Genomic DNA, 27343 nt, shown 5'->3' with positions numbered 1-27343 from the left:
GACACCTCAGAAACTGCAGAATTTTTAGCCCTAGCCTCCTGCCACACTGAGGTAAAGCAGATGGCAGCTTCCACAGCTTCCACTCTGGAGCTGCCTTTTGTTCATCGGCGGAGGAAGCTCTGCACGAGGGGACCCACTTGTCACTGCTTTAGCTGTGCTTGGCTGCACTGATGGAGCTTTCCTGCCAAGCACAGCCCCGGCCTGCAGCAGCACAAGCACAAGTGCCAAGCTGGCAGCCAGAACAGTGGGGCTGCAAGGGCAAGGCTCAGGGAGCTCGGTCTGCAAGGCACACCACGAGTTCTCAGTCACACAGGGAGGAGGAACATGAATTCTGACAGATTGTACCCTACTCCTGCTGAAATACTGAAGGACAACACGTGCAAAAAGAGAGGATAAAACCAGTGAATCCTCTGCTTCAATACAAAAAGAGTTCTTAGAGGTATGATTTGTACATGAGTTGTTCAGTCTTTTTCCTGACACCAATTTTTCACCTCTGGAAAAGTACACAGAGGATTTGGGATTGCTAAGCCAAGCAATCATTTGATCTTATTTTACTAATTCCAGCCACTTTAGGTCCCAAAGAAAACTCACAAAAGACAAAGATACAAGTGGCAAAAATGATTTCAAAGTGCTCTTCTATGAGAATTTTCTCTTGTAGAACTTAATTTGGCAACTCCTCATGGGCATCCTGAAAAATTGATGCCATCTAAATCTGCAGTAAGGGAATTTTCTCCCCAGAGACTGAGTACCCTACTGAGTATTCTTGTGTAAAAACCTCCAGCAATAATAGTAGTAGATGAGAAGTGTTATGATCTCTTCAAACTGTAAGACAGGTATTACATGTATGCTTATATGGGAAACAATATTATTAATCTTGGAGAAATAGACATCAAAAATTATTCCAACCCATACCATTTCTTAGCAAGTTGTGCCTTTGCATTTAGATATAATTTGTGCTTGAATTAATTAGGCTTCTGAAAAATAAAAGGATATCTGAAAAAATCAAGTTTTTGTCAGAATTGATGTAAGAGTTCCAGTCTGAATCTCCAGCACATGCTGGAACAATGCCTTAACCTGAATAAAGAAATTATTGTTTAGATACACCCTAGTCTTAGAAATAAAAAGCAGCCCAAAGAGGGGATGCTTTCAAAGCTGAAAAGAAGAATTTAAACTGCCACTGACAACCTTTGGAAAAGGGATTCCCACTTCAATGTATTCCATTGGAAATTACCTTTTTTTACAAGTGTTTTATGTGCAAGCTGAATTAAAAATGAACCTAATTAGCTCTGGAGAAATTTAGCTTCTAAAAATCACAGCTCTTTTTTCCACAGAAAGTTTGTATCAAAAGAAAATAGACAAGCAAGTCTAAATAAACAAGTGGAATGCAACCCAAAGGAAATCATCTTCAGCATGTCACTAGTGATAGTAACAAGATCTCTGATGACCTCTCCAAACTCCAGCCCAGAGTGGGAGCTGCCCACTGCCTGTGCCAGCCCTGTGGGAATGGAAATTGTGCCTGAGCCAGGGGGAAAGGAGCAGGGAGCTGATCACAAAGTGGAGCAGTGCCTCCTGAGCAGAGCAGCAGTGGAGAGCTGTGAACAGCTGGCTCTGTGGCACACCTGGGCAAGGAGGGCACTTTCAATCTCCTCCCTCTGGATGGTAACCTAAGGGCACAGAAGGAATTCCCTGCTGCTAGAGGAGGGCAAACCCCCTGGATTCCAGTAAATTTGGCCAAAGCCACAGGAAGAACCCTTGTGAGCATTAGAATGGGCCCCCACAGCTGTGGTTTATCGAGGTGGTGAATGTGTAAGTGCTGGCCAGCTCTTGTATTCAAAAGTAGAATTATTAAAGAATTCTCAAAAAGTTTTCATCATGTCCTTGGTGGGAAACATAGAAGGAACATCTCAATTCCAATTTGTTTGTATATTTGGATGTTATAGACTTACCTTTGCTTTTTTTAAAATATGAAGAAATCCTAAAGTACTTTTATATGCAAGACTATTATTACTTATGCAACCTAGAGCTGTTTTTCTACTAAATGGTGTTTGAAAAGTCATTAAAGAAAACTTAAAACTGTGCTTTCACTTAAAAAGAGATGGATGCGGGAAGCTTCAAGGAAAACATTTCCTAAATTATTCTCAGATCAGTTCTTCCCTTTGCAGTTCCAAAGAAGGCTGCTTTTCTTTCAGTCACTTTTTGAAAAAAAACCCCAACATTTTAGTTAGAGTTTTGTTTTTCAATAGAACTATGCATTAGGAATTTTTTAAGCATTAGTTTCAGTAATTGGTTTTGAGCAAGCTGGGTTTTTACATGAGAAATATCTGAAGCAAACATATTGTGAGCTATCATTAACATTGTTGAGCAGCATAAACTTAGACAAACATCCCATGAGAATTTCTTTCTGAGGAATGCAAACAGATCACCCTCCATGATCTGGAAGAAAAGTCAGAGGTATCACTGATACAGCTAGAGCTGTTCCATCCAGGAAGCAGCATGGCTCTTTTTCACTCATCTTTCTCTGTTACAGAAGTTCTGTAAAGCAAAAAAAAGTCCCTGAGACAAGCTTCTGACACTCAGCTACACAGGAGCAGTGACAACCCAATTTGCTAGAAATACTTCTTTCCTTTTTGTTTTGTTAGTGTCCCAAATTCTTGAAAAATAATCAAAATAATCAATGAAAATAATCTCAAAGGTAAAAAATTCACACAGTATCAAAATATTGAAGCAATAAACAGTATATATAGGCATCTTTCAAGGAAGCAAAATAAAATGCCACCAAGCAGCAGTTTTCAGGGCAATAGGATTTTGAGCATGACACAAATTTCATGCATTCTTGGGACAAATCATAATGCACCTAGTACACATAGGGAAGGCACAGCCTTACTTTAGGGAGATTGACACTAGCAAATATCTGAAGAATGTAAAAATATCAAAGAGATAAAAAATTAATGTTAAATTGGATGAGAAACTTTGTATTAAAATTTAAAAAATGAACACAACAGGGTGCCTGTGACACACTGGGAAAGGTTCCAAGGGAGCAAAATTAACAGGGTATAAAACAATCTCCAGAGAAGCAATAGAAGTCATGCCACCTCTACTTTTAAATTTGACTTGGCAAACACCAATAAATATGTGCCAAGAAATAATCTTTTACTGATGGTAAGGAATGGGATTTATTTACTGTACTCAATTTATAAAGTCAAAAGTGTTAAACCAACTCAGTCAGGACTAGAATTAGAAGCCTGGGACATTGAATTGTTCCCATCTGCTCATTACCATCCCTGTCTGCATTCTCCAGCAGGAGTACTTTATAAAGGGACTTTATAAAGGGATATTTGAATCCCCTTTGACAGTCCCTGAGCTCCCATTGCAGCTCTCAGCAATTGTTGCACCAAGGCAGATGTACCTGATGTTTTTTCTGCTGCTGGGGTGTCAGTGCCAGGGGTGTCAGCCACAGCACCCTCTGCTTATTGCTCTCCCCTCCCAGGGACCACAGGCACCATCTTTTATCCCAGAGAATAATGACTCCATATTCTTAGAAGTCCTATTTATTATTTTATGATACTACATTAAAAGAAAATGATATACTATAACTATACTAGACCATAGAGAAAGGATACATCAGAAGGCCAGACAAGAATGATAATAAAACCTGTGACAGACTCAGAGAGTCCAACACAGCTGGACCATGATTGGTCATTAAGAAAAATTAAAACAATTCACATGCTGGGTAAACAATTCTCCAAAACACATTCCAAAGCAGCAAAGCAGGGAGAAGCTGAAGCTTCCCAGCTTCCCAGGAGAAGAAATCCTGGCGAAGAAATTTGTCATAAAATATCACAGTGACACCAGCCCAAAACTCTGGGGGAACAGTTTTTCCTCCCTGTGCATGAGGGAGTAATCCAGATCCCTTTACATGCAAACACAACCCAATGGATCCTCTTGCTACCTCTTCTCCTACTGATTACTTTTTTTTGCACTAAAGGCATATTCAGACTAACCTCAATCTTGGTACTATCTCTTCCTGTCTCTTTATTTAAATCTGTTATTGTGAGTTTGTGATAAAATCATGCAAATGAGCACTGAGAGCTCAGCTCAGCTGTCATTTAGGGCACTCAGGCCTTTGAATTTCACAGGGTGATTCCCTGGAAGACTGAACTGCAGCCCTGTCTTGGCTTCTGTGAAAAATTCACATATCAGAAAAGGGGAGGGGGGAAGGTACCAATTACACCCCCTACACTGAAAGATTGCAATGGCTTACCCCCAGAACCAGAAAGGTTTCTGTGTGAAATGGATTTCTTTGGGATTTATCAGCCTGCAATACTGAAGGAAAGCAGCTTTCCCACACCCACCACTCTTTATGTCTCCAGGTGTTTACTGAAGTCATAATTCTTTTTGTTTAACAATACCACTGGCTGACTCTGTGTGTGTATAATACCAAGTTCATGGTGTTCATACAGAAATAAGATTTGGAGAAGTACCAGCTCGTCTCTTATCTACATAGACTTGCTTAATTAACACAAGAAAATCCCATAGTGGCCCTTAAAGTCTCTGAGAACAGTGAATAAGTGAATCCAGTCTCTGCTGCTCAGGCCTTCCTCACCTGAAAACATAGCAGGATAAATTAACAGAAGAACTTGGAAACAGTGAACAGTTTTGTCTTTCCTACATTTGAACTTAGAAATGACTTCTCCAGCACCCAGGATGGGATTTCAAAGGCCAGACTTCTACAGAAAAGGGATCCAAATGAAAAGGGAAGTCCTTTACTAAACTCCATCTGTTAAATTGCTTGAAAATTGACAGAGAGCATAAAAAAGTTGTCTATGTCTAAAACAAGTTGTCTGTGTGCACATACATATATAAGTATATGTATTTTTATATATTTTTATATATAAATATATGTATTTAAATATATACATATATAAATATATAATATATATATAATAACTTGCAGGAATATTCCTTTCAGATATCTATGTGTGTATAAATATATAAATTTATATATATATAGAGAGATATATATGGATATATACATATATACATATATATTTATATAAAATATATAAACATAAATATTTATATATATATATATATACATATCTATTTTTATATATAATCATATATATTTATACACACATAGATATCTGAAAGGAATATTCCTGCAAGATTCTGGTCATGGAAGTAGAACTCACAAAGCTGCAGCAGCAGCATTGCAAATGCTGCTGTCCTCTTATGCAAACTCACCAGGAAGAGCATTCAGAGTTACCATGGGAGGTAAAAAACTACATCACCACCAGCACTAAAAGTAAAGCAAAACAAACCAAAAATCAAACAAAACAAAAGGAATAACAAAAAAAAAACCCACAAGTCTTGTGCTCTCTAGGGAATTTTTTTTTAAATTCTGAACATTTCTGCAGCACCTGAAGCTGGCTTTCCCCATGATTGTGTGTTTATATCAGGAAGTTTCCTGGAGCAGAAGGAGCAGCCATGGTGTGCCAGCAGCCTGCAGCTGTGCCATGCAGAGAGCTGCCCTGGAACAATGGAACAGCACAGGTACAGCATGAACTGCGCTCTTTGTGTCTCATTAACCTCACCTGAGGAGTTTGTGTTCTCAAAGCTGCTTTTGGAGCCATTCAGCCTCACAAAGCCAGGCAGCCTTTCCTCCAACACAGGGGGACAAGGCCTTTTAAAACGCAAAACCTCTGGAATGATCTCCTTCTTTTAAACCCCCATTTCCCACCTGTACTGGGGATTTCTGCCCCTTCCTCTTGCTCTCCTCTGTAAGGATCCTGCAAGGATCTGCCACCCAAGGTCACACACCTGAGCAAAAGCCCTGAGCACCTCTCCTGGAAATTAATAGGCACAAATGTGGTGGTTTTGGTTTGCTAATTTAAATTTTTTTTGGTTGATGTACTAATGAGTGTGATGGGTTTTGTGTTGGCTAATTACCAGTGCACTTATTGGAATGTATTTACTTATTTCTTGTTGTGATATAGGATTAGGAGAAAGGTTTAAAACTTTAAAAGGAAATAAAGAAAAATTTATTAACAGTAACTAAAAGAGAGAGTAATAAGAATTAGAATAAAACTTTTAAGATAGTTCTCTTTTTCTTACCATTTTTTCTTTCTTAATGATAATGTAAAGAAACAAAACATTTTAGTTAGTTTACTACTTTTAAAATAGTCAAACCTCTGGCCTGGAGCTACAGCATGGTCTCTTCTAGAAGGGAAGTCAGGCATTGCAATACCTTAAATTTCACCTCCCAAAGGGATCCTGTGTGATTTTAGCCTGCTGTGATTTAAGAAATGTATGCCCTTGATTCCCTGGACAAAGCAAGAGAGGGGCAATTACCAGGTAATTTTCTACATTCTCAGAGAAATTAAGAAAGTTCAAAATCCCAAGCATCATAACTGGGAACACTTCATGCCTTGTTAAGAAAGGAAAAGACTAACAATTCTGTATGAAAAAAAAAAAAAAAGGAAAGCAGCAGTATCCAGCCAAGAAGGGGTTGCTGGATATATCCAGTTTGTGTCACATGACCAGACTTACATAAACTAAAAAGTGATTTTGCTTCTTTGCATGCCAGATCCCATCCCAGGTATTCCCAGGGTGTTCCTCCCACAGCCACAGGCTGAACTAACTTCTGGTACCATGGTTTGCTGGGATGAGAAAAGTCTGCAGGGAAGAGCCAGCTGCTAAAACTCCACTTGAGAGAGAAAGGTTACAAAGCCTGTAAAACACTGTTCACCACAGATGAAATTACAGAAAAAGGAAATAAACTTAAGCTGCCAGTAATAATTACCCTAAATTATTAATGTTAATTGAATAGGTTTGTATCACAAACACAAAGCCAGCATCACATCACAATCAGACATCACCTCAACCAAATTACAGTGTAAGGATGCAGCTTTGGTCATCACACCTCCCTTCTGTCCATTAATTAAAATCAGCCTGTCAGGTAACATATTTTCCTCCCAAATTAGTAATTTTCTCTCAAGGAAAAAAAAAAAACCAACATGATCATAGCTTGGGCAATATGCATAATCAGAAGTGTTTATCACGTGCATCAGGAATAGGTTTCATTTCTTTAAAGCTGGAAGCAGCAGGGCAACAATGAAGTTTATACCAGACACAGGATTTTTTAGGATACAGATAAGACTGTAAAATGAGAGACTTGACAATTAAGTAGATGATGAAATTAAAATACAGATAAAATAGTGAAAACAAACAAAAAAACCCACATAGCCTGCTCATGCACAGAGATGTGCATTTTGCAAAGCAGTGACATTTTTCAGTGAGACTGAGGATTTGTTATTTCTTTGAAAATGATGGCTCAACAGCTGGTCACAGTCAAAAAAACCCCCAATGGATCATCAAAGATCATCACGAAAAACCTTGAGTACAAAATGCTAGATAAATACATGTTAGAAATTCTAGATAAACACTTGTGTGCACAGTTTGTGTATCATTGCCTTTAAAATACCTCCAAGTTCATCACATTGCCTGAAAAGCTTCAAGTGTTTGTTTCTCAGTGTTTAATAGCTCCCATATCCAGGCACCACCACCCAGCACTGCCTGTCTGGACACACAGACTGGGGCTTTTTCACTGCTATATTCTCAGGCAGGTGAAGCAGAACAATTAAACACAGTGTTAATATATCCACTAAAATGCTAAATTTAAGACTTTCCTACAGAAATGCTAATTTTAGAACTTGGAAACATTCCTATCTGCTTCCTCTCACTTCAACACACAGAGTTATCCAGGTCTGACCCTTTGGCAGTGCTCCCTGTAAGTGGCACAGATTTGCCTACTTAACAAAGCCCTTTTGTTTCTCACAGCTGTGAAATTCTGCTGCTGTGTAACTTTTCCTGTTTCCCAGGTTACTCTGGCACCAAGCTGTGACTAAATGTCTGCAAAGGGTTTTTAACTCCAGCTTTGGAGGAATATGACCACAGGGAAGAACGATGGCTCCCAGTGAGTGCCCCATGCTAGCAAGAACAATGCTCAAAATCAGCTTCAAATGTCCACAAAGCCTCTGGGATATCTGTGTGCTGCTTTGATTTTTTAAAGTTTTGGGGGTTTTTTTTAAGTTTTTTGATTACATTTTTGTAACAAACTTTCTCACACACTTTATGTAAGTAACTTACTGTTTTGCATTTTTTATGGAGGAAGAGAAATTTAATAGACTGTTAGTTTGTCCAGTGTCATTGGAGAGGTGGCCCTGTCACCCTCCAATCCACTGTCACTTTTGGAAATCTATCAATGTTAGAGTCAAAATTAAACTTCCCTATTTTTTACCTTAAAAAATCCAGTGTCCACATCTTTCTGTTTCATGTCCTAGAGTGACAATCTGGGAGCTGAATTCTCTGCTCTGCTCTGTTCCTGACTGCATCATATTTGTATTTCTTCCATTCCCCTTCCTCCTTCCTCATGTTCAGCTCCATCATCCAATACAAAGGGAGACAGGGGAAAGGACAGATATTTTCAAAAGAATCACCTTAAAGAATCACTTGTATTTGAAGAAACTTTAAATTTCTGTGCTGATTTCCTGCTCTGGGGGAGGAAATGGATCTTTTCTCACTGGCCCCACAAGGACAGGAAGCAATTTCAGGCACACACACTTATGATGTCAATAAGACAACCTTAAAGTATTACTTACAATCTGAAGTAATCAGATTGTAACTGAACTAATGAACTACTGTGGCAAAATATCCTTCCCACTTCTTGGTGACTGCAGAAGGTCCCAGGTGTTTTAAATGGGAGCAGGTTTGTGCCATATAGAATAAATTAGTAGGAAATATTTGCAGGTCTGTGGTAGTTCCACAAACTCCCTCCATGCCTTATGCAGTAGGATAACCAGGACCTGTAATAAGATAAATAAAATAAAATAACCAGGACCTGTAATAAAAAGCCTCAAGAAGTTATTGCATGGGAACTGGAAGACAGACCTAAGGGTGCTCTGCACTGGGACCAAACATGAGGCAGTGCCAAATTAGATGCTAAACATGGATGCATCAAACCACAGAGACACCTTGTATGACTCATATCAGCAGGGTTTTCTTTCATTTTTGTTACCTGAGACATTTAGGGTTTTATTTCCTTAGCTATTTCAGACATCCCAGGGCAGCAGGTAACTGGAGTAATCATTCCTGATGACTTTTCCTTGTCAATGATCTGTGCAAATCTTAAAACATCACCATAACACAGCACTTTTTAAAAATGTATTTTTTAAAATTTATTGTTATTACCACAACACCCAGACCATATCATAAACCAATATATTGACCACCTATACTACGCAGAATAACAAATAATCCCTGCCTGAAAGGACTAATAATATCATTAAATAAATTTATGGAAAACTGGGGCCCAAAGAAGCCACAAATGCTGTCCACAGTCAGTGACACTCTGACAGAAACCATGTGAGAATTCCTAGATGAAATCTGGCATCACTTGGAGTCAAATACAAAATTCTCCCTATTTTCAGTGAAACAGGGCTGAACACATATGTTCCTGCTCCAGGGCCCTTTGCTCAGACAACTCAAACCCAGCATTTCATAAGTTTTCTTATTTCTAGTCCTTATTCTTTTGCACCAAACATATTTTCCCATACCTTGTGTTTATAAACTGATACTTTTATAATGTAAGTAGAATACAACTATGTGTAATTCTATTCATCTCTGTCCAAGTGTTCCTTACTTAAAGTAAAAAATTTTTCACAAGGATATATCCAATATTTACACTGCAATGGTTTTTTCCCAACATGTCCTTCTGTGAAATGCTATTTCACTGCTTCTTGTCCTTTATCCTGCATTTCTATTGGTTCATTTAATAAGACTGGCTTTTCAGATTTCAGTTTCTTCTTTAAAATGAGGAGAACAAGTGTGCTTGGGATGTAGGACACTCCACGTAACACTGCTGGCAGGCCGAGATAGAGCCACCTGAAATAAATTATAAGTTTCATTAAATATATGCATTTGTAAAGAAAGGCCAAAACTATTCAGCAAACATTGCTTTGTGAAGGTTACAAAGCCACTCTAAAGCTTGTGCCCTGGTGCTTTTGGGTCTCACAGAAGATGAGAATGTGAGAATGTGAGAATATGAAAAGGTAAAATGGCCTTTTACCTATCCCAATTTCAGGCAAATGATTTAGCCAGTGAAGTCAGGCACCTGGTACTCCTATGGTTTTATCCATAGGGAAAAGAGAGAGTCCTGAAAGGGCTCAGACTGCCTTGTTAAAATTTCTAATTATTCATAAGAATATCCTTACAAACCAACCTCAACACAGTATTACAAGGAATTAGTATGAGGCCATAAGTTCAACAAGATTTTTCTTTAAAAATTGCACATCAGTCCTTGAAGGACTATAAAAACATGAAGTGCAGTATTCTGGGCCAATTTCCAACTTAAGTAGCTGTATCTTTTCCATAAAATTCTTCTTTTTGAAATTCAAGTACTGTTTCAACCATTTCCTGTTCAAAGATATTGCCGTCACCCATTGAACCTTTTTCCCACATAAGCTAAGTGCTTTTCAGTATTTTTCTCATAATTCAGAGTTTTCCAAGCTTGTTCTCATGAGAGGTTATTCGTGAATATTCTGGCACCAGAACATTTCTGTTCAAAGGTTTTTCCAATGTCTGTGTAAAAGGTTGCACTTTGCAAATAAAGCCAATGCCAGAGAAAATTGTGTCATACCTCTAACACAGGAGCAGTTTGTCTGCTAGGGAGACTTAAAGTGCATAAAATTACCTCTCTATGCATGCAATAATAGAATAAGAAGGAGAAATTAAAATAAAGTAGAAAACATACCTGTATGTGACAACATCATACATCCTACATGCTCCTTCTCCACCACAAGTCATGCTACCCCACTTCAAGCAAGTGGTGTCTATCAAAGCTCCAAAATAAATGGGAGATGGAATTCCAGCTAAAAAGAATATGAGCAAAATTTCTGTGATTTCCTTCTGGTTATCAGATCCACCACAGAGCCTAAGCTGTTTGTCACCCACTCCATCTGTCCTGTCCTCTTGCAGCTCATAGCCTCATTCTCTATCTTGTGCTCCCTCTTCTTCCTACCCTCAGCCAAAGATTTTCTTCCCTGCTGCCTGTTAAAAAACATCCACATGCAGCAGCATGGACAGTGCTTCCTATTCAGAACTCAAGATTTTCTCTCATCTGTGAGGCAATGCTGCCTTCAATAAACATAAACTATAAGAGTGAAGGAATGCCAAATGGCTTTCCAGTGAGCAGCAGATGTAGTCCTGGGTCCTGCTTTCTGCAATATACAGTTAATACAGTTAATTTTCTTCTTAGCAGCTGGTACAGTGCTGTGGTTTGGATTTAATCTCAAAATAATGTTGAGAACACACCAATGTTTTGGTTGCTGCTAAGGAGGGCTGACATCAAGGAGTTCTCTGTGTCTCATGCTCTGTTTGTGAGGAGCTGCAAGGGAAACCAGGGAGGGAGCATGGCCCAAACTGACCAAAGGGAAATTCTACAACCTGCAGTGTCATGTTTAGTACACAGAGTGGAGAGAAGTGGCAGGGAGGGACGGACTGCTGCTTGGGAGTGCGATGGGTATTGGTCAACAGATCACAAACAATTTTATTCTGTATCACTTTTCTTTCTTTTGTTTTATCCCTCTCTCTATTTTTCCTATTATTATTACTATATTTTACTTTCTTTCATTCTAAACTATTCTTTACGTCACCTGCATGCTCTACCTTTTTTCCAGCTCTCCCCCCTATTCCATGTGGGAGGAGAATAAGTGGATGCACGGTACTTAGATCCTGACTGGGGTTAACCAAGATACCAGCCTATTATCCATTAAAAAAATTGCAAACTGCAAGCAGTTCTACTTTGCCATGCTCTGAGAGCTATAAAAAAAAAAAAAAATCCTAAATGCTTCCTGATCAAAGGGACTCCACAGAAGCAATGACTGCTGTGTCATGCCCATAGCCCTGATGGGATCCTTCTCTAGCTCTAGGTCAGCCCTAACTGCTCTTCTGAAGTGTGTGAGATATTTTCTTACCAAATACTCTTGAAGCCAGCCCATGGATACCCACTCCAAATGACTTCTCTTCAGGCTTTAGAGACCTGTATGATAATTGCATTTTACACTTAATCATAGAGGTGACATTAATAAGAGATGTTTAAACTTTTTTTAAAATCAAGTTCTTCATCACATTAGGCCCAAACCATTCTAATAATGAGCTCATTACGCTCATTAGATGATGTTTGCTGAAAAGTTCCTTATCCAGGACTGCCAAATCACAAAAGGAAAAGCTACTGTCAGGGTATGGTACCAGGGCCAACACAAAGTGCAGGGTAGTTGTGCCTAAATCAACATCATAAATTATGATTTGATTAAAATGATTGATAAACTCACAGGTATCACACACCACTCAATATCCCAGTGCCCTGACTCAGGGCTCCTGCATTCATTCAGGATAAATCTGAAGCTTTATGTGGAGAAGCTGCATCAGATTATAAAGGTGACATGACACTGAACCTTAAGAGAAATGATACCATATTTCTCTGCTCTTTCTCCTTCCATATGCAAACTAAACACCTTTTCATTCCCTGGAGAATTAAAACCTCACAATAAAAAGTCTGGTACGTTTCATAAGACAAGGAAATTTTACTGTACCTTATTAAGACCATGTATCCAGGCATGGCTGCTAAGGAAAAAATGAAGCTGCAGACTAATGTCAGGATTAAAAAATAATGGAGCATCTTGTCACAGCTTTCATGTCCATCACAGTGGCCCAGAGTTGCAGAGATGTTTTGAGATGAAAACCCTGAGGCTGCAACACAGGTGCAGTTTTCAAATACCTATCAAAAGAATATTTTGATCACACAGATTGTCCAAACTCACACTCTGAAGGCAAACCCATATCACTGTCTCCTGCTCTCAAACCTGTTACTCATGAGCAGCACTGCACTGAGCGTCCCTCCCAGGCTGCCAGGCATAGGTCCAGCCATCCCCAGTCTTTGGGAATAAAATTCTATAATGCCTGGTTACCTGTTTAAATCTACAGGGTAAAAGAGATTATTAAGTCTATGCTATAGACTTTCATTTTGGCTAAAATGTTCTTGGGCACTCAGGTTTCCACTTGGCAGCACCTTCAGAATAATTTTTCACTCCTTGTTAAGCATTTTATATTACTTTAGTTCTTAATAGAGAAGAATTCTCCTTCATTATATTTTTTAATTTAAACTTAAATTTAAAAAAACCCCAATTTTCCTATACAGTTTGAAATTTATGGTGCTACTCAATGAATTTTTTAAAATCTTTTACCTTATATATTCAATGTACATGAATCTATAAGGTATAAGGTAAAAATATATTAATATATATTAAATGTACATGAATGATGTACATGATCTGCCACCCTATATTGGTATAAATATTTGCCACCTATTTTATTTCATAGTTACAATACAATAAAATGTATGCTTTACCAAACTCCTTCCAGTTCCTCTCGAGGATTTACACCCAGCAAGACAAGGTGATACATAAGTGATTCCATTGCTCCCACAAACTGGGTCCCAGATTTTAAGTGGGCAATCGCAATCCACGTTGCAGCCAGCCAGGAGAGTATTTTCTGCATATGAGACCTGCTCTATTCTGAAACACATTTAGGAGATTAATAAATATTTCAGTAATGAGATACCCACAGTAACCCTGTGAAATGCTTAAGATTCTATTCTAGCTCAAGTGTTGAATCAGGACCCAATCCTACATGCTTCTGCCCTGAATCATGCCTTTTTATCTTTCTATAGGACCCTAAATTGTATTGTATTACATTAATATTGTAAATTAGGTATGAATACCCCACAGCTTTTTTCTCATCTATGGCCTGTATGTTCTTAGTTGTCCATGTCCATTTTACAGACACAAAGCACAACCTGGCCTAGTGGAAAGTGCCCCTGCCATGGTGCAGGGAGGTTGGAGATAGAGGCTCTTTAAGATCTCTTCCAACCCAAACCATTCTGTGATTCCCAATGATCAATGGCAGGTTTCAAATCAAGAAGCTGCAGATAAAACATCCTCTGATAACTTGATAGTAATCAAATTCTAGTAAACCAGTGTAAGATCAAGAAGGGAATTTTTTCCTGTCTTATTCTGAAATTGCACTCACATAAGCCTGATTTGAGCAAAAATTTTTATTTTCACCTGCAGTTAAATTATTTCACTAATTGTATTAGTGAAAGAATTAATATGGACATGCAATTGCATGAGTCTTGACATGGATATCTTTTTTAATACACTTTTGTTGTTTGAAACAGGCATGACAGACCTAATGTCTAATGCAAGCAAAAAGCCTTGAGAATTTAAAACAGGGAACTGCAGTGGAGCTCCTGGCTGATTCTTGACATGAAAAATCATCCTGGTGTCTTAAGACTGAAGTCCTGCTGAGTCCCAAAGAACATACCCTTGATAGGAAACTGTTAGACCAGCAACTGGTGAGGTATCACAGACAGTCCAATAGGCAGCAAAGTAGAGAAGGTATTCCAGTAAAGATACCCAAAATGCTATGCTCGCAGCCTGATAGATATTTATCTTGAATTTCTTCATGAACAAGCCTCCAGAAAAATACCCAACGCATAGAACTGGCAAGTTGTAAACACCTAGTTAAACAAGTGAAACTTCCATGTTAAAATAAAGGAGACCATCAAAGCTACTCTACTACAGGGCAGCTAGAGAGGGAGCTATATAGCTGCTGTGAGGGAAGGTTGTGTTTGGCAAAGACTCAAAGAGTGCCTGGGCCTGAATAATTTAACTACAATCAGAAATGGGTCTCTGCTAATTTCCTTTCACAGCCAAAACCTCTGCCAAAGTCAACAGCAGGTGAGAACTGCTTGGGGAGTGAGCTACATGGTAGGGCTAAAATTACCAATCGGAAAATGGCAATCTAGAGTTGTACTCTAGGTCCAACTCAAAAACAAAAACAACAACAAAAAAACCCAACCAAAACAAACAAACAAAAAACCACCCCAAAAAACAAAAACAAACAAACAAACAAAAAAAAAAAGAAAAAAAAAAGGAAAAAAAAAGAAAAAAAAAGGAAAAAAAAAAGAAAAAAATTATATGGTTTCAATCCAGTCTCTCCAGCTGAGAAACTCAACAGAAATGTCTGTGCACTCTAAGCATGACAGAAAGGAGGAACAGGCTTTCAGTTTTGAGATGAGATTACTGAATGTGCTCTCACATCATTCTTTGATGACTGATGCTTAAAAGAAGCAAATTTTGACTGAAAGACACGTTGGAAGTGGTTTTACACAAGCATCACATGGCTTAGTTTCATATCAGCTGAATTTTCTGAGCCAATTCAAAAGATGGGAATTAGAATAGAAAATTGTGCACAAAAAATTAGATATTTAGCAGAAAATGTATTGTCATTTAGATATGCTTTGTAATGTGATATCCCTCACCTGTAGAAGCATTTAACCTTAGTATGTATATATAAATACACATGAACATATGTATATATGTGAAAATATAGATAATTTGAATAGAGACATCGCTAATTGATAGAACAAAGCAAAATGCAAACATACCAATCAAAAAGATGGCATCTGATGCAGATTTCCCAAACTGCTGTTCCAGATACTTGGGCATGAAGGATATCATGCCATCAAAGGCACTGAACTGTAGCACAGTTATGCATATAAATAACATATACACAGGGTTGTGGAACAGAGCCTTGAGGAATGGGATGAAATCTGCAAGGAAATAATGCCATGAGTTAGTGTGATGCTTTATGAAAACAGCATGTCTGTGGGGGAAAGAGGGGAACAAAAATGATCCTGAGCTGGATTGGGATAAACCTTGTGCTTTGCGAGACACCACAGGCCAAAGATTCCTCGCTTAGCCCAGGGTCCCCTCTACCCAAAGATACTCTCACACACGCACATGCACACCAGTGCAGCTGTTCCTTATTTAAAAATAATAAATCACAGTAGCAGCAGCAGCTACTGCCCCATCTTCCCTCACTTTTCTCTCATCTCATGCCCCAGAGCACTCAGCAAAACCTCTGTCCTGCAGCTGGCATCCACAGGGGTGCAAAAAAAGAGCTGTGACAAGCTGCCCCAGAGAGCTGAACTCTGGTTTGGGGGTTTGCTGCTGAGGCAGAAGAGGCCTGAAGAGAGCTGTGAGCACAGTTATTCCCATCATCCTCCCAAAATCTGCATTAGCCAGTTTTCAGCCAAGTAAGCATCTGAGAAACTGATTTACACAGGTCTTTCCTCTGAGTAATGCCCATTAAGTCAGGATTTGAACCGTTAAAAAAGCCCCACAATTCCCCTTTGTCTAATGTTCTCTGTTAATCAATGTGCTGAGCTATTGTTAAGAAACTCTGCAGATAAATTTAAGCATCTACAAAACAATGAGTGGGCCTGACTGAAAGTGGGCACCACTTAGGATGGGTGTATATCTTCCAGAGCTAAGCAAGTACCTTACTAGAAGTAGATCTGTATGCAAATCTTTCAAAAATTAGTCAAGCTGCATTATTTACAGATGCAGTGACATTTTTAATCAAAGCTTCTCAAGGAAATTTTATTGTCCTTAAATTAATTTTATTTTAGGTTATTTTTAAATATAAAAATGTCAGGTTTTGACTTGAAATCCCTTAAAAAGTTGTCTGAATATGTCCTGGTTGAACAGGGGTTGGACAAGGTGACCTCCACAAGTCCCTTGCAACCACAACTATCCTGTGGAATGAAAAACTTCTACATTCAGGATATTCAGGGACAGTGAACATTGCCACCAACACAGGCAGGGAATGACCATGAAAACATCAGCTCTGAAGAGACCCTGTGAAATAGAAGTTTCCTTGAGCCAGGTCTCATAAGCTCTTGGAGATCTATTTCACACCCAAGATAGCTCAGCTATCTTAGAAGGCATAAAATCAGCAGGATGGCTTCTGTGGTAGTGTTGGAAACAGAAAAGTTTTAATAAAAGGCAAAATAACAAACTCTTTAGAGAGAAAACTGATCTAGGTGCAAGAGGCCCTTCTGCCCTTGGTAAATTGCTTTAGCAAAACTTTTTAGCTCTTATCCAATTAGCTATCTTTAAGTTTGAAGTGAAGTCTTCTAAGTCCTATGAGATGCCTTTTTTACTTAATTGAGAAGATAAACTTCTAGACTTATTTCTTTTTTAAGGAGACAAAAGATAGTTTTGTCACTTTGTCAACAAAGAGCACATTCCTATAACCCTGGAGCACTAAGGAGCCACACCTGAGCTGGGAGAACAGTATTTTATTCATTAGTTCATTTTAGGCTAGGTGACTGCAGAAAGAGATGCTCTGTTTATCAAGATGAAGCTGCAATATCAGCCAAGACCTAAGGATTCACTCTGGGTGTGGTGAATCTGCAGGACCCAGCTGGAAACAGCACAGAGAGGTAGCTGCCACTTGGAATTTACTTGCTGAAAATTTCTGAGGTCCTGTCAGAGGGCCCTGAGCAGGACAGGCTGCTCTGAAGATCATAGCCTTTGACATAGTTTATTCACTTACATTTCCAACCAGGAAATGTAGGAAGGATTTTTTTCCTTTAAATAAGGAAGGAAAAAAACATGCTCCTACAAGAACATAGATTTGAAAGACCCCAGGTGTGAAAGTTGCCAGGTGAATAATTGTGAGTGGAATACATCTTTGTTGAGCAGTAATTAAATGTTTATGAGACACTTAAGCACCTGTCAATTCCCTTTTAGGGATTTCAGCTGGACTCAAGAAATGCACAAGATTTTTGTTGGGCTTCTGCTTTTCTGCCCAGTGAATGTGGGGTACAAACAATCAATATCTGCACCTCATGCCCAGCTCACTGAGCTGTAATATTCCTACCCAGATTTCAGAGCTTCAGCCCTCTCTTGGGAAGAAGAGATCTACATACACCAGAATTGCAGGAGGGGAAAAGGAAGGATCCAGATCCCAGATCTAGGAAATCAGCTTTCTTCCTCTGCAAGGAGCCATTCTAAAATCCTGCACAAATCCCTTGAACTACACAGACACCAAAACAGAGCAGGCACTGCTATCTTGGACCCACCTTTAATTACAAAGTACACAGAGTTCACACCTTAGGACTAAAGTTAGAAGGGAATAAAATGCAATACAACTTGCCTTTAGCAATTTCATACATGGTCTGTTTGGTTTCATTCTTTTCATTTTCTTGCAATGGTGTTGCAGTTTTTTCACTTGTCTCCTCAGGTTCATTGGTTTCACCTTCCTTCACAAGGGACTTGGGCAAGAACCAGAATGGAATTGCCACCAGGAGATTGAGCAGTGCACAGATCAAAATGCCCAGCCACCAGGCTCCAACCCAGCGGGCATCAGTGGCTGCTATAGTTATCTCATCTGGAATAAAGCACAAAAACAGACCCCTTGATCACTTCAGAAACATTCTTTGCTGTCATTTTGGGCTTTCCCAGTCACCTCTGACATAAAAGCATTTTAATGATTCTTAAAATGAGGCTCATGAGGGAGCATATGCTCCAGTTTTCTTTTCTAATGTTGCTAATTTTCTGGCAAATTTCAGTGGCTTGTATCAAGTTAATTCTAGTCCTTTCCTCTGTTAAGCCAGATGACACAATTTTTCATCAAATAATTTGTAAGCAGATTGATTTATGTATCTATAAACTGAATATTATACACAGATCTTCCATTCTAAAATAAACACCAATGAACTCAGGTGGGATTAACCCATATTAGCAAGAAAACATCTTTTAGCTCTGAAAAATTCACCAACTACAGACTTAAAAATAAGGTTTATATGTTCACCCATTACCTGCACCTACTGATCCAATGTCAACAAACAGCTCTGCACAGAATGAAGCCAACAGCAAACCAAGGAAGGGGCCAATTACAGTCGCTGTATGTAGACATGCTAGAGTGGGAAAAAGAGAAAACATTCTAAATTAGAACCCAGTCACAATTATCTTCTTGGATTTGTTACATATGGCTAGGACAGCTCTACTGGAAAAGCATTTGCACCTAAAAATGGCCTGAAAAATTCCAACAAGTTTCTCTCTGGTTAAATTACAAGTTCTAAAATACTATTGTTTTGATAAGGCAATCATTAATTTTCTGCATTCCTTTATTGGGCTGAAGGGCATCACAATAATCCTTTATTTTGCTTTGGTTTGTCTGTGTGTTTGGAGAAGGGGAATTACCACAACAGGGTGGATTTACCCAGGTAGAAAGGTGAATTCTCTGTTTTGGCAAAATCCTCCAAATAGGAAATTCCCAAAGGCATGATGGGAGTTTCACCCATTCCTCTCACAATGTTTCCAACCATCACAAAAATCCACAGCAGGGACCCAGGCTCCTGTTCACATTCTGTGGATAAAACAAAAAAAATAAGAATGAATGTTTTAGTCCCGACTATTAATGAAAATCTAGAGACAAAGAATTCACCAATAGCTTAAGCTTTGGTGGGTAAGCCTGTCCTATAAAAAGAAAAGATGAATAACTGGTCACAATACTTTTTTACTTCCTTTTTCTCCTTGAACTGGGATTTCTTCATCCCATAGTCGGCTTCAGATTCCTCTGCTCTCTCCCCCTTTTTCATGCTGAGATTTCTCAGTGCAAATTCATTAACCAATAAAAACCAGCTTTGTTAGCAGCAGCTGCTGCCTTTCTGGGTGTCTGACCACCGATGAAACCCAGATCTCCTGGTTTAATTATAAATTGCTGCCACCAAACACAGGTGAAGCAATCCACATGCATATGGGGTCACATTCAGTCCAGTTTTCCCTTCGCACAGGAAATGGACTCAGATATATGAATATCACAGCCTTGCTTGTCCATAAACCAATAAAGAAACAATCATCTTACCCAAGTATATCCAAAGACATGAGGATTTTGGGGTTCTATGTACATATTGAGTGGCTGTACATCATTTAATTGAAAATTATTTAATAAAGAAACAATCTTCTTACCCAAGCATATTCACAAGCATGAGGGTCTTTGGGATGTATGTAGCTGTACATCACTTAGATGAAAATTATTTAATAAACAATCACCTTACCCAAGTATAGTCACAGGCATGAGGATTTTTGGGTTCTATGTGCATATTCAGTGGCTGTACATCATTTAGAGGAAAATTATTTAATAAACAATCACCATTATTTAATAAACAAGTGATTGCTAATAAAAACAAAAATCCATTTATTTAGACACTATAGACATAGAAAAAACCATTAACAGACATAGGAAAAGTCCTACGTGTTGATGGTTCCTCTGTAGGCAAAGAGGACAAGTTGTGATTAACAAGGCACAGAGGCATCACTGAAACATTTTCCCTTTGTGAAATGCTGCTTTCAATGTGATACCTGTTGGGAAGAAAGGAAAGAAAGCAAGTACAGGTCAAGAAGATATTCATAAGAACCATCTCATTTGTCTGTGCTGGAGTCATGGAGCTACCTATAAGAGTAGGTAGCCAGAGCCATTCCACACTGGACACAAGATTGAAGGATCAAGAAGCACCTTGCTGATTAAAGCCCACACAATCTTACTTTTTTTTTTTTTTAAGCCAAGCAAAAAATCATTTCAAAGGAGTTGAACGATCATTATGGTCAGTACTAAATTTGCTTTTAGCTATTCTTTTAGTTAGAACAGGTAGACAACATATCTGCACTGTGGACATAGAAATCAATTTGGCAGTGAAAATAGCTTGAGAAACATCTATTTCTTATCCTATGGTAGGTGTCTTTCTCTGAATAAATTCCTAGAAGTGTGGAGAAGACAGAGACCCAATTTTCACTCTGCATCATTCAGGTTAAAAAAGATTTACATAACAGGGTCATTTTGTTGTGTCAGGTTGTGATGATTGATAATACCCAATTTCATTCTTGCCAACACAGTGACCCGGTATGATCTCTCATCCAGGTTCCAGACCAAGAGATCTTTAAAAATCACAATTTCTATTGCCCATCCAAGCAGATAAGAGCTAGTAGTGTAAAGGGACAGCATCACAGCTGTTACCTGGGAGAGCCATGCAAGGGGGAGCAAGAGGATGAAGGCAAAGGCAGGTGCCCAGCAGAAGGGTGACTCTCCTCAGGAGGTGGTGACTGACTTTTAGAGCCATCTCAGGAGCAAACCCCAAGAATCTGCAATGATCAGACTGAATCCATGCTTAGCAATATCTCTCCTCACAAGCAGCACCCTCAGTGGAAGGATGAAAGGGTTAATGCCAGCAAGGACCACAGAAGCTGCTGTGAGTTAAGCACAACACTCACCTCCCAAACAGAAAATGAGGAAGTGATATCAAAAGACATCCAAAGGACAGAACTGTGCAGCCCAAAGCAATTATTCTGGGTCTGTGAAGCTTTGCTCCAAAGTAACTCACAAATGCTATCAGCAGCAAGTTACCTGCAAAGAGAACCTGGGTCACCATCTGCAAACCAAGGCATCCCATAATAGTTACAAACCTGAGCATGTCTTGTGAGCTTCTGTTTCTTTTTTTGTCTTTAAAAAGTGTCACTAGACAGGGAACTGCCTACATGGTGCAGTAATTCCCTGCTATGATCTTTTTTTGGAAGAGTTACATCACATGAAAAGAACATGAGAATAAAAGGCAGGATGGTAAAGAGATGACAGTGAGAGAGATTTTTGAATGCACCTTTATAGAGGAGAAATTTCCCACTACTTGGCATAGAGACCAAGGCCCAGGGACTGCAGAATAATATAGGAATATTATTAGGAATATTCCCCTAGGATACTTTGTTTGGTGATGTGTAGGAAAATACAGAAGTCTATATCATAATGTTTTTGTAGTGAAAATAATAAACACAAGAGGACCATCATACAAAAAAAAAAGGAATAATAATTTAATATTAATTTTATTAATTGCTTAATAATAAGAAAACACAGGTTTTTATACCTAGTACCATTTAAAAACAAAAATGCACTAAAAATCTTCATTTTCCTCACCTCCACTTTCACTCAGAAGCAGTTGATTTTCTCCATTTATTGCTATGCAACTAAGAAAAGAATCAAGCTTCATGTTATGAATCAGGCCCTATAAAAATAGCAATTTAATAATTTTACACCTACTAATTTTATGATCTTTTTGTCAGAAGAACAAAATCATGTCTCTGAATGATGAGCATCATGCTCTGAAAGAAAATAATGCCTTTTTTATGTATCATTTCTAAACAGGCTGTGCTGAATCAGTGGCTTCAATGACACAAAGATAAACATTTAAGTTTATCACTGGACAATAAAATTTACTGACAGGCAAGGTAAGGAGCACTAAAAGTAGAACTGGAAATTTTCTTTGCAAGGACAGTTGTACAGGTACAAAAACTTAAAATATTATTGAGTTTAGATAAGGATTCACAGCCCACTCCAACCAAGTTTAATTAAAGGAACTACAAAATTCTAAATATGACCTTAAATACAAACAAAGATTACATAGTTGGTTTGTTTTTTGTATTGAATATTTCTGAGGAAAACATCTCATAAACTAGTTCTGTTTTGTCAGTTGCTCTGTCATATCTTATGATAGTGCAGACATTAGCTGAACCAGTTTTTAAACCTAAATTTTCCTATTCTAGTGGTCCTACTCATTTCCAAGATATGACATGGTTACATATCAGCTCAAAACAATGACAGAGTTGGCCACTATTGTCACACAGAGTAATTGAGAGCAGATGAGGAACACTAAGACATGCTCAGACCACATATTACATTTTCAAAGAATCAGGAATATCAAAATGAGAGATTACCAATTTCAAAACTTCCATTAATGATGCCCACTAAAGAAGCTGGGATATTAAATTGTTTCTCTATCTGTGTGTACATGCTGTTCATGTAAGCACCCGACATGGTTTTCCCAAGGAAGGCAAGTGACAGTGCCAGCAGAAATACCTAGGGAGGGAAGGGAAGGGAAGAATGCATAAACCATTCAAAATTACATATTTATGAATATTTCTTGGTTATTTCCTCCAGTGAAGGTGTGCTTCCAGTTAAAAAAGTGAGCAGTTCTGTTCCACTGATGTATGTGTAAATCCCATCATCTATTCCTTTCTAGAGTTAGGGCTTTGCCAAACAAACACACAAAAAAACCCCAAACCCAAAACAAAACACACCAAAAAAAAAAAAAAAAAAAAAAAACAAACCCCAAAAAAAAAAAAAAAAACCCAAACCAAACAAACTTTGTTCTTCATCTTCTCTAATTGACCAAGACTGCCTTCAGAAACCCCAGGTCCCATTTAGCCGGCCAAGGCAGCAGTGCCTGCTGCAAGGTTGCCACCTGCAGGACCTTCCCACCCCCTGTTCACCCAAATGACAAATTGCTTGCAGAACTGAGATCCTTTCCTTTGGCAGAATGACTCCATCCAGGATCTGCTCTCCCATCTCAGCAGAGATCACGAGGCCAGAACAAGTAATTTCAACCAAAAGGAGTAAATAATATGTCCTTTTTACAAGAAAATTAGTAGCAACTGACAGCTAAAAGGTTAAACTTAATAAGTGCAGCAGTATTCAAATCCTTTTTCACTTCAGGCTTCTTTATAATCAGCATTTATGAAATGAAATCAATATTATTTTTAAACACATCTGCTGCAAAAGCTAAAAAGCAAAAGAAATACGTTTGGGTTTTTAATTACTATTTTTAAAAAATTTATTTTACAAGATCTTCTAGCATTTCTTGACAACTTGAATTACCATTCAAGATCAACAGGCAGTTTTTCTGCCACATCCCAGTCAATAAAGCTCATTTCACAACTTTAAGAAGGAAGGGTAAATGTGTTAGACTGGAGGGTTATACAAAGTCAGTGGTGAAGCTTCAAAGCAGCAATCAATCAATACCTCCAACATATCACAGAGTGGAAAGTTCAGGGAGAGCAAAAACCAGCAAGCACAGCTGTTTACAAACTTTTATAAGGGCATTAAGAGTAAAAAAGAACAGCTAATCTATGAATTTAATCTAGGCTGTAACTCCTACCAAAATACTGTAAATACAAGTAATTACAATTGTATTTTCCTACAAAATTGCTACGATTTTGTTGTACCTTCAGCTTGGAAATGCAGCAGAATTTGTCCTCTGCACGTGGCTTCTCGGGCTCCTTCATGTTGCCTTTTTTAATTGACACTGGTGTCTGTTTCTGAGTCTGTCAGCCATCCCATTACAGTGTTGAAAAAAGATGAGAGACAAGAACAAAAGTTTTTGTCCTATGTTTGCAAAAATATGATATTCTTTCTAAGAGATTTGATATTTCAGCATTTTCCTTCAATAATTGCAAACTGGATTGCAACAAAGCCTAGCAGCTGATGGATTTTATTCTAAATTAAGTAACTTGGTTAGAGACATTAATCTCTTGGCATTAAAATTAGATGAAAACAAAATCAAACCAAAACCACCAGACCAACTCGAGCTCTAAATGGACACAAAACAGACTGCATTCTTCTTCCCCTCCCAAGATTGTCAAAAATGTTCCTCTTTATTTATCTGCCTACTTTTGCTTATCTCCATTTCAACTTGATGATTAGAGTGTCTCACAATGCTAAGCTGCCTGCTCTCTTAACATTTTACATGTATTCCTAAAGTGTGTTCAAAGAAGGAGCAATATATTCCAGGGATTGGATATACTGACTGTAAAGGCCCCGAGACATCTGAGGGTTTGCACAATGAATCAAAATTTTATTCTATTCATTCCAAGGGCTCCTACAGAGACTCCATTAAATAAAGTTATGCAATACAGTTCCCTGGGGCCTGATGGAGAAAGGTGAAAAAACGAGGGCAAGGCAGAGCCCTACCTGATAGGCAGGATGGACACAGGTGAATTTCCTCTTTTTGGTCTGGGGTACACTTCTCAAGGGATCCTGCAGCACCTGCTCTGCTCTGTGCTTTCCCCCTCATGGGTCCAATGATGGGGAGAAGCTTGACCTGCCCACCAACAGGACTCAGCTGCCTTTCAAATTCTTCACCTCAGCACCCTCCTGGCCAATCTCTCCAAACATTCATTTCTACAACAATGTTAATCCTCTCAAATGTGTTTCCTAACTAACTTGATTCCTAGCAAGTCCACAGGCATTAACTCCTTCTGTAGCTGCCTTCTCACTTTCAGCTTTTAAAAGCACAATGCATTATTACAGCATTCCTGGAAATACCTTACAATTAGCTGTAGGTGCTCAGCACTCAGACAATTATCTGTGATAGATACAGAGATTTTATCTCTGCTTTGCTCACAGATACTTCTACAAATTGTGTACAATTATCTGTGATAGATACAGAGATTTTATTTCTGCTTTGCTCACAGATACTTCTACAAACTGTCTTCAATCACAGGACTAAACTGTGCTATTACAGTTTTTTTTGGTTGGTTTTTTTTTTGTTTTTTTTTTTTTGTTTTGTTTTGTTTGGTTGGTTTTGGTTTTTTTGCAATTTGAAATAAAATTTATATCCCAGGGAATCATTTATACTTTATCTAAATACTCCTTTTCTCTGAAGCCCACCAGCAATACCAAAAGCAATACCAAAACATGACAGCAATACCCTGTATTTGTCCTCTTCTAGGAGCTAGCAAAGGGATTCTTTCCCTTTCTGTACAAGTTTCACTGTATTTCCCTGCATTTCACTGTCACACACAGGGAACATCATCTGGCTAATTGCAGGTTTTCTCTCCTGGTGCTACAAGACACCAGACAGCACCCTGTTACGCAGCTTGGGGAATCAGACACATCACACTGCTTCTCATGCAATTACAGCAGACAAAACAGCATTGTTTGCCTTTAATTATTCATACCTTCCCTCAGAGCATAAATTATGATCCAGAAGAAAAAGCATTTCAACCAATTTTTTACTGGAAAGATTATTAAGATTATTAATTGAATAACCAAGTAGACAGAATCATTATTTCCAGCTCTGTTTCTGAAATTCCTTTCCCCAGCTTTATAATATTTTGTGGTCACACTTCATCAAATGTTACTGATGCCAACACAGACTAACAGCCTGAATTATCAGAAAGACACAGGTGCATAACTCACTCAGTTCAGGTGCACTCACACTACACTTTAAGTCCAGGTTAGAATTTAAATTACCATTTCTGTGCCTATGAACACACATTTCTTGGTCCCATGAACCAAGTGTGCTCACACTCCTCACACTCCCTTCTCCATCTACTGCTCTCCACTGCACATTCCTCTAGCATACCTTGTTTACACTCTTGGGCTCTTCAGACTCACCAGCAGATCCCTTTAGCTCATTAAACAGGCCAAAATATAGCTCTATTAAAATACAGTTATATTAAAATGGGTATGCAAAAGATTGCCCTCAGGTTCTTAGTTACCTACAAGAACCTGAATCCACTCATGTGAGCACCTGCACCTGAATCCCACTCATAAGCCTGCAATGCTCACTGAAATTTCAGGGAACAGGACAGGAAAATTCCTCCCTCCACTTCTGCACTGAGCTGGTGACACATTTATGACAGTCTAGGAAGTTGGCAATGCTCCAGAACTGCCTCTTCCAGTCTTCTCCACTGTCTGAGTGAATCTGCAGGGGCAGCCAGAAGGACAGACAGGTGATCAGAAGACACCCACCCTGCACATGCACAATCATTTCTCACTGTGGGGGCAGCTCAAAGCAGCTGGAGGACGCAGAGCACCTAGGGTGACCTGGGCTGAACAAGGCTGGCTTAAAACCAAAGCTGAGCCTTCCAGCAAGGACCAAAAGAGGCTGGTTTGGTGCAGCTGCCAGCAGCAGGCAGGCAAGCACTGAGACATCACTTAGGACCCACTTGTCCCACACAAACCATCACATTAAATCACATTTCACTGACGCCTCAGGTTTTATTTTTTCAAATTCTGTGCTACTATAGTGTGTAGTTCTGAGCTTCACATCAGGGGATGGTAAGCTCTCTGCACAGAGCAGGGAGACAAAACAATTCCTGCTCCAGCTGGGGACCAAGGACAAATGATCCAAATCTCAGCCCAAGAACACAAACACCGTGGGCTGGAGAGAGAAAAACAAGCAGGGTGGGACTGCAGGGGCTAAAGCTGGAATGGGACAATGAACTGCAAGATGCAAATGGAGCAGAACTGATCCAAGGGAGAGACCCCGGGAGCGCTCGTGCATTTTGGGGCCATTTTGGTTCATCTTGGGCGCAGCCCTGGCTGGGCTCTTGTGCTGCCCAAGGTGGATCCATGGAGGAGATGCTTTGAATAAATCCCTGCTTTATTCTGGAACTCTGTCCAGCCTCTGCTCTAGGGCAGCCTTCCCAAGGCATCATCACTCTAGCTAACTAATAAAAAGGAAGAAAGCACCAAAATATCTGGATTGAAAGTTGATGATGCAATGTTTTGCAAGTTGCCTTGCCTAAGTCACAGGAGGATTTGC

General features: G+C 38.9%; 1 protein-coding gene across 4 annotated transcripts in view; it reads right to left on the bottom strand.

Annotated features, from left to right (window-relative positions):
- Positions 1 to 9211: 9211 nt before the first annotated feature.
- Positions 9212 to 27343, bottom strand: part of LOC136556638 (solute carrier organic anion transporter family member 1A2-like) — a 29931-nt gene continuing 11799 nt past the window's right edge. For all 4 annotated transcript variants that reach the window (XM_066549968.1, XM_066549969.1, XM_066549970.1 and 1 more), the window contains 14 exons: positions 24018 to 24116; positions 22731 to 22872; positions 21240 to 21372; positions 20227 to 20333; positions 19192 to 19338; positions 18788 to 18886; positions 18124 to 18357; positions 15566 to 15730; positions 14440 to 14635; positions 13466 to 13631; positions 12651 to 12835; positions 12033 to 12097; positions 10811 to 10928; positions 9212 to 9942 (listed from right to left, as the gene is read on the bottom strand). In XM_066549968.1, the coding sequence (XP_066406065.1) occupies positions 9783 to 9942; positions 10811 to 10928; positions 12033 to 12097; positions 12651 to 12835; positions 13466 to 13631; positions 14440 to 14635; positions 15566 to 15730; positions 18124 to 18357; positions 18788 to 18886; positions 19192 to 19338; positions 20227 to 20333; positions 21240 to 21372; positions 22731 to 22872; positions 24018 to 24116 (2016 nt within the window). In that variant the 3' untranslated portion in view covers positions 9212 to 9782. The remainder of the gene's footprint in view (positions 9943 to 10810; positions 10929 to 12032; positions 12098 to 12650; positions 12836 to 13465; positions 13632 to 14439; positions 14636 to 15565; positions 15731 to 18123; positions 18358 to 18787; positions 18887 to 19191; positions 19339 to 20226; positions 20334 to 21239; positions 21373 to 22730; positions 22873 to 24017; positions 24117 to 27343) is intronic.

This window comes from Molothrus aeneus, chromosome 5 (genome assembly GCF_037042795.1).
Source record: "Molothrus aeneus isolate 106 chromosome 5, BPBGC_Maene_1.0, whole genome shotgun sequence".
In the NCBI taxonomy this organism is placed as follows: Eukaryota; Metazoa; Chordata; class Aves; order Passeriformes; family Icteridae; genus Molothrus; species Molothrus aeneus.
The sequence above is the reverse complement of the archived record's forward strand: the minus strand, read 5'-3'. Positions and strand labels throughout refer to the sequence as shown.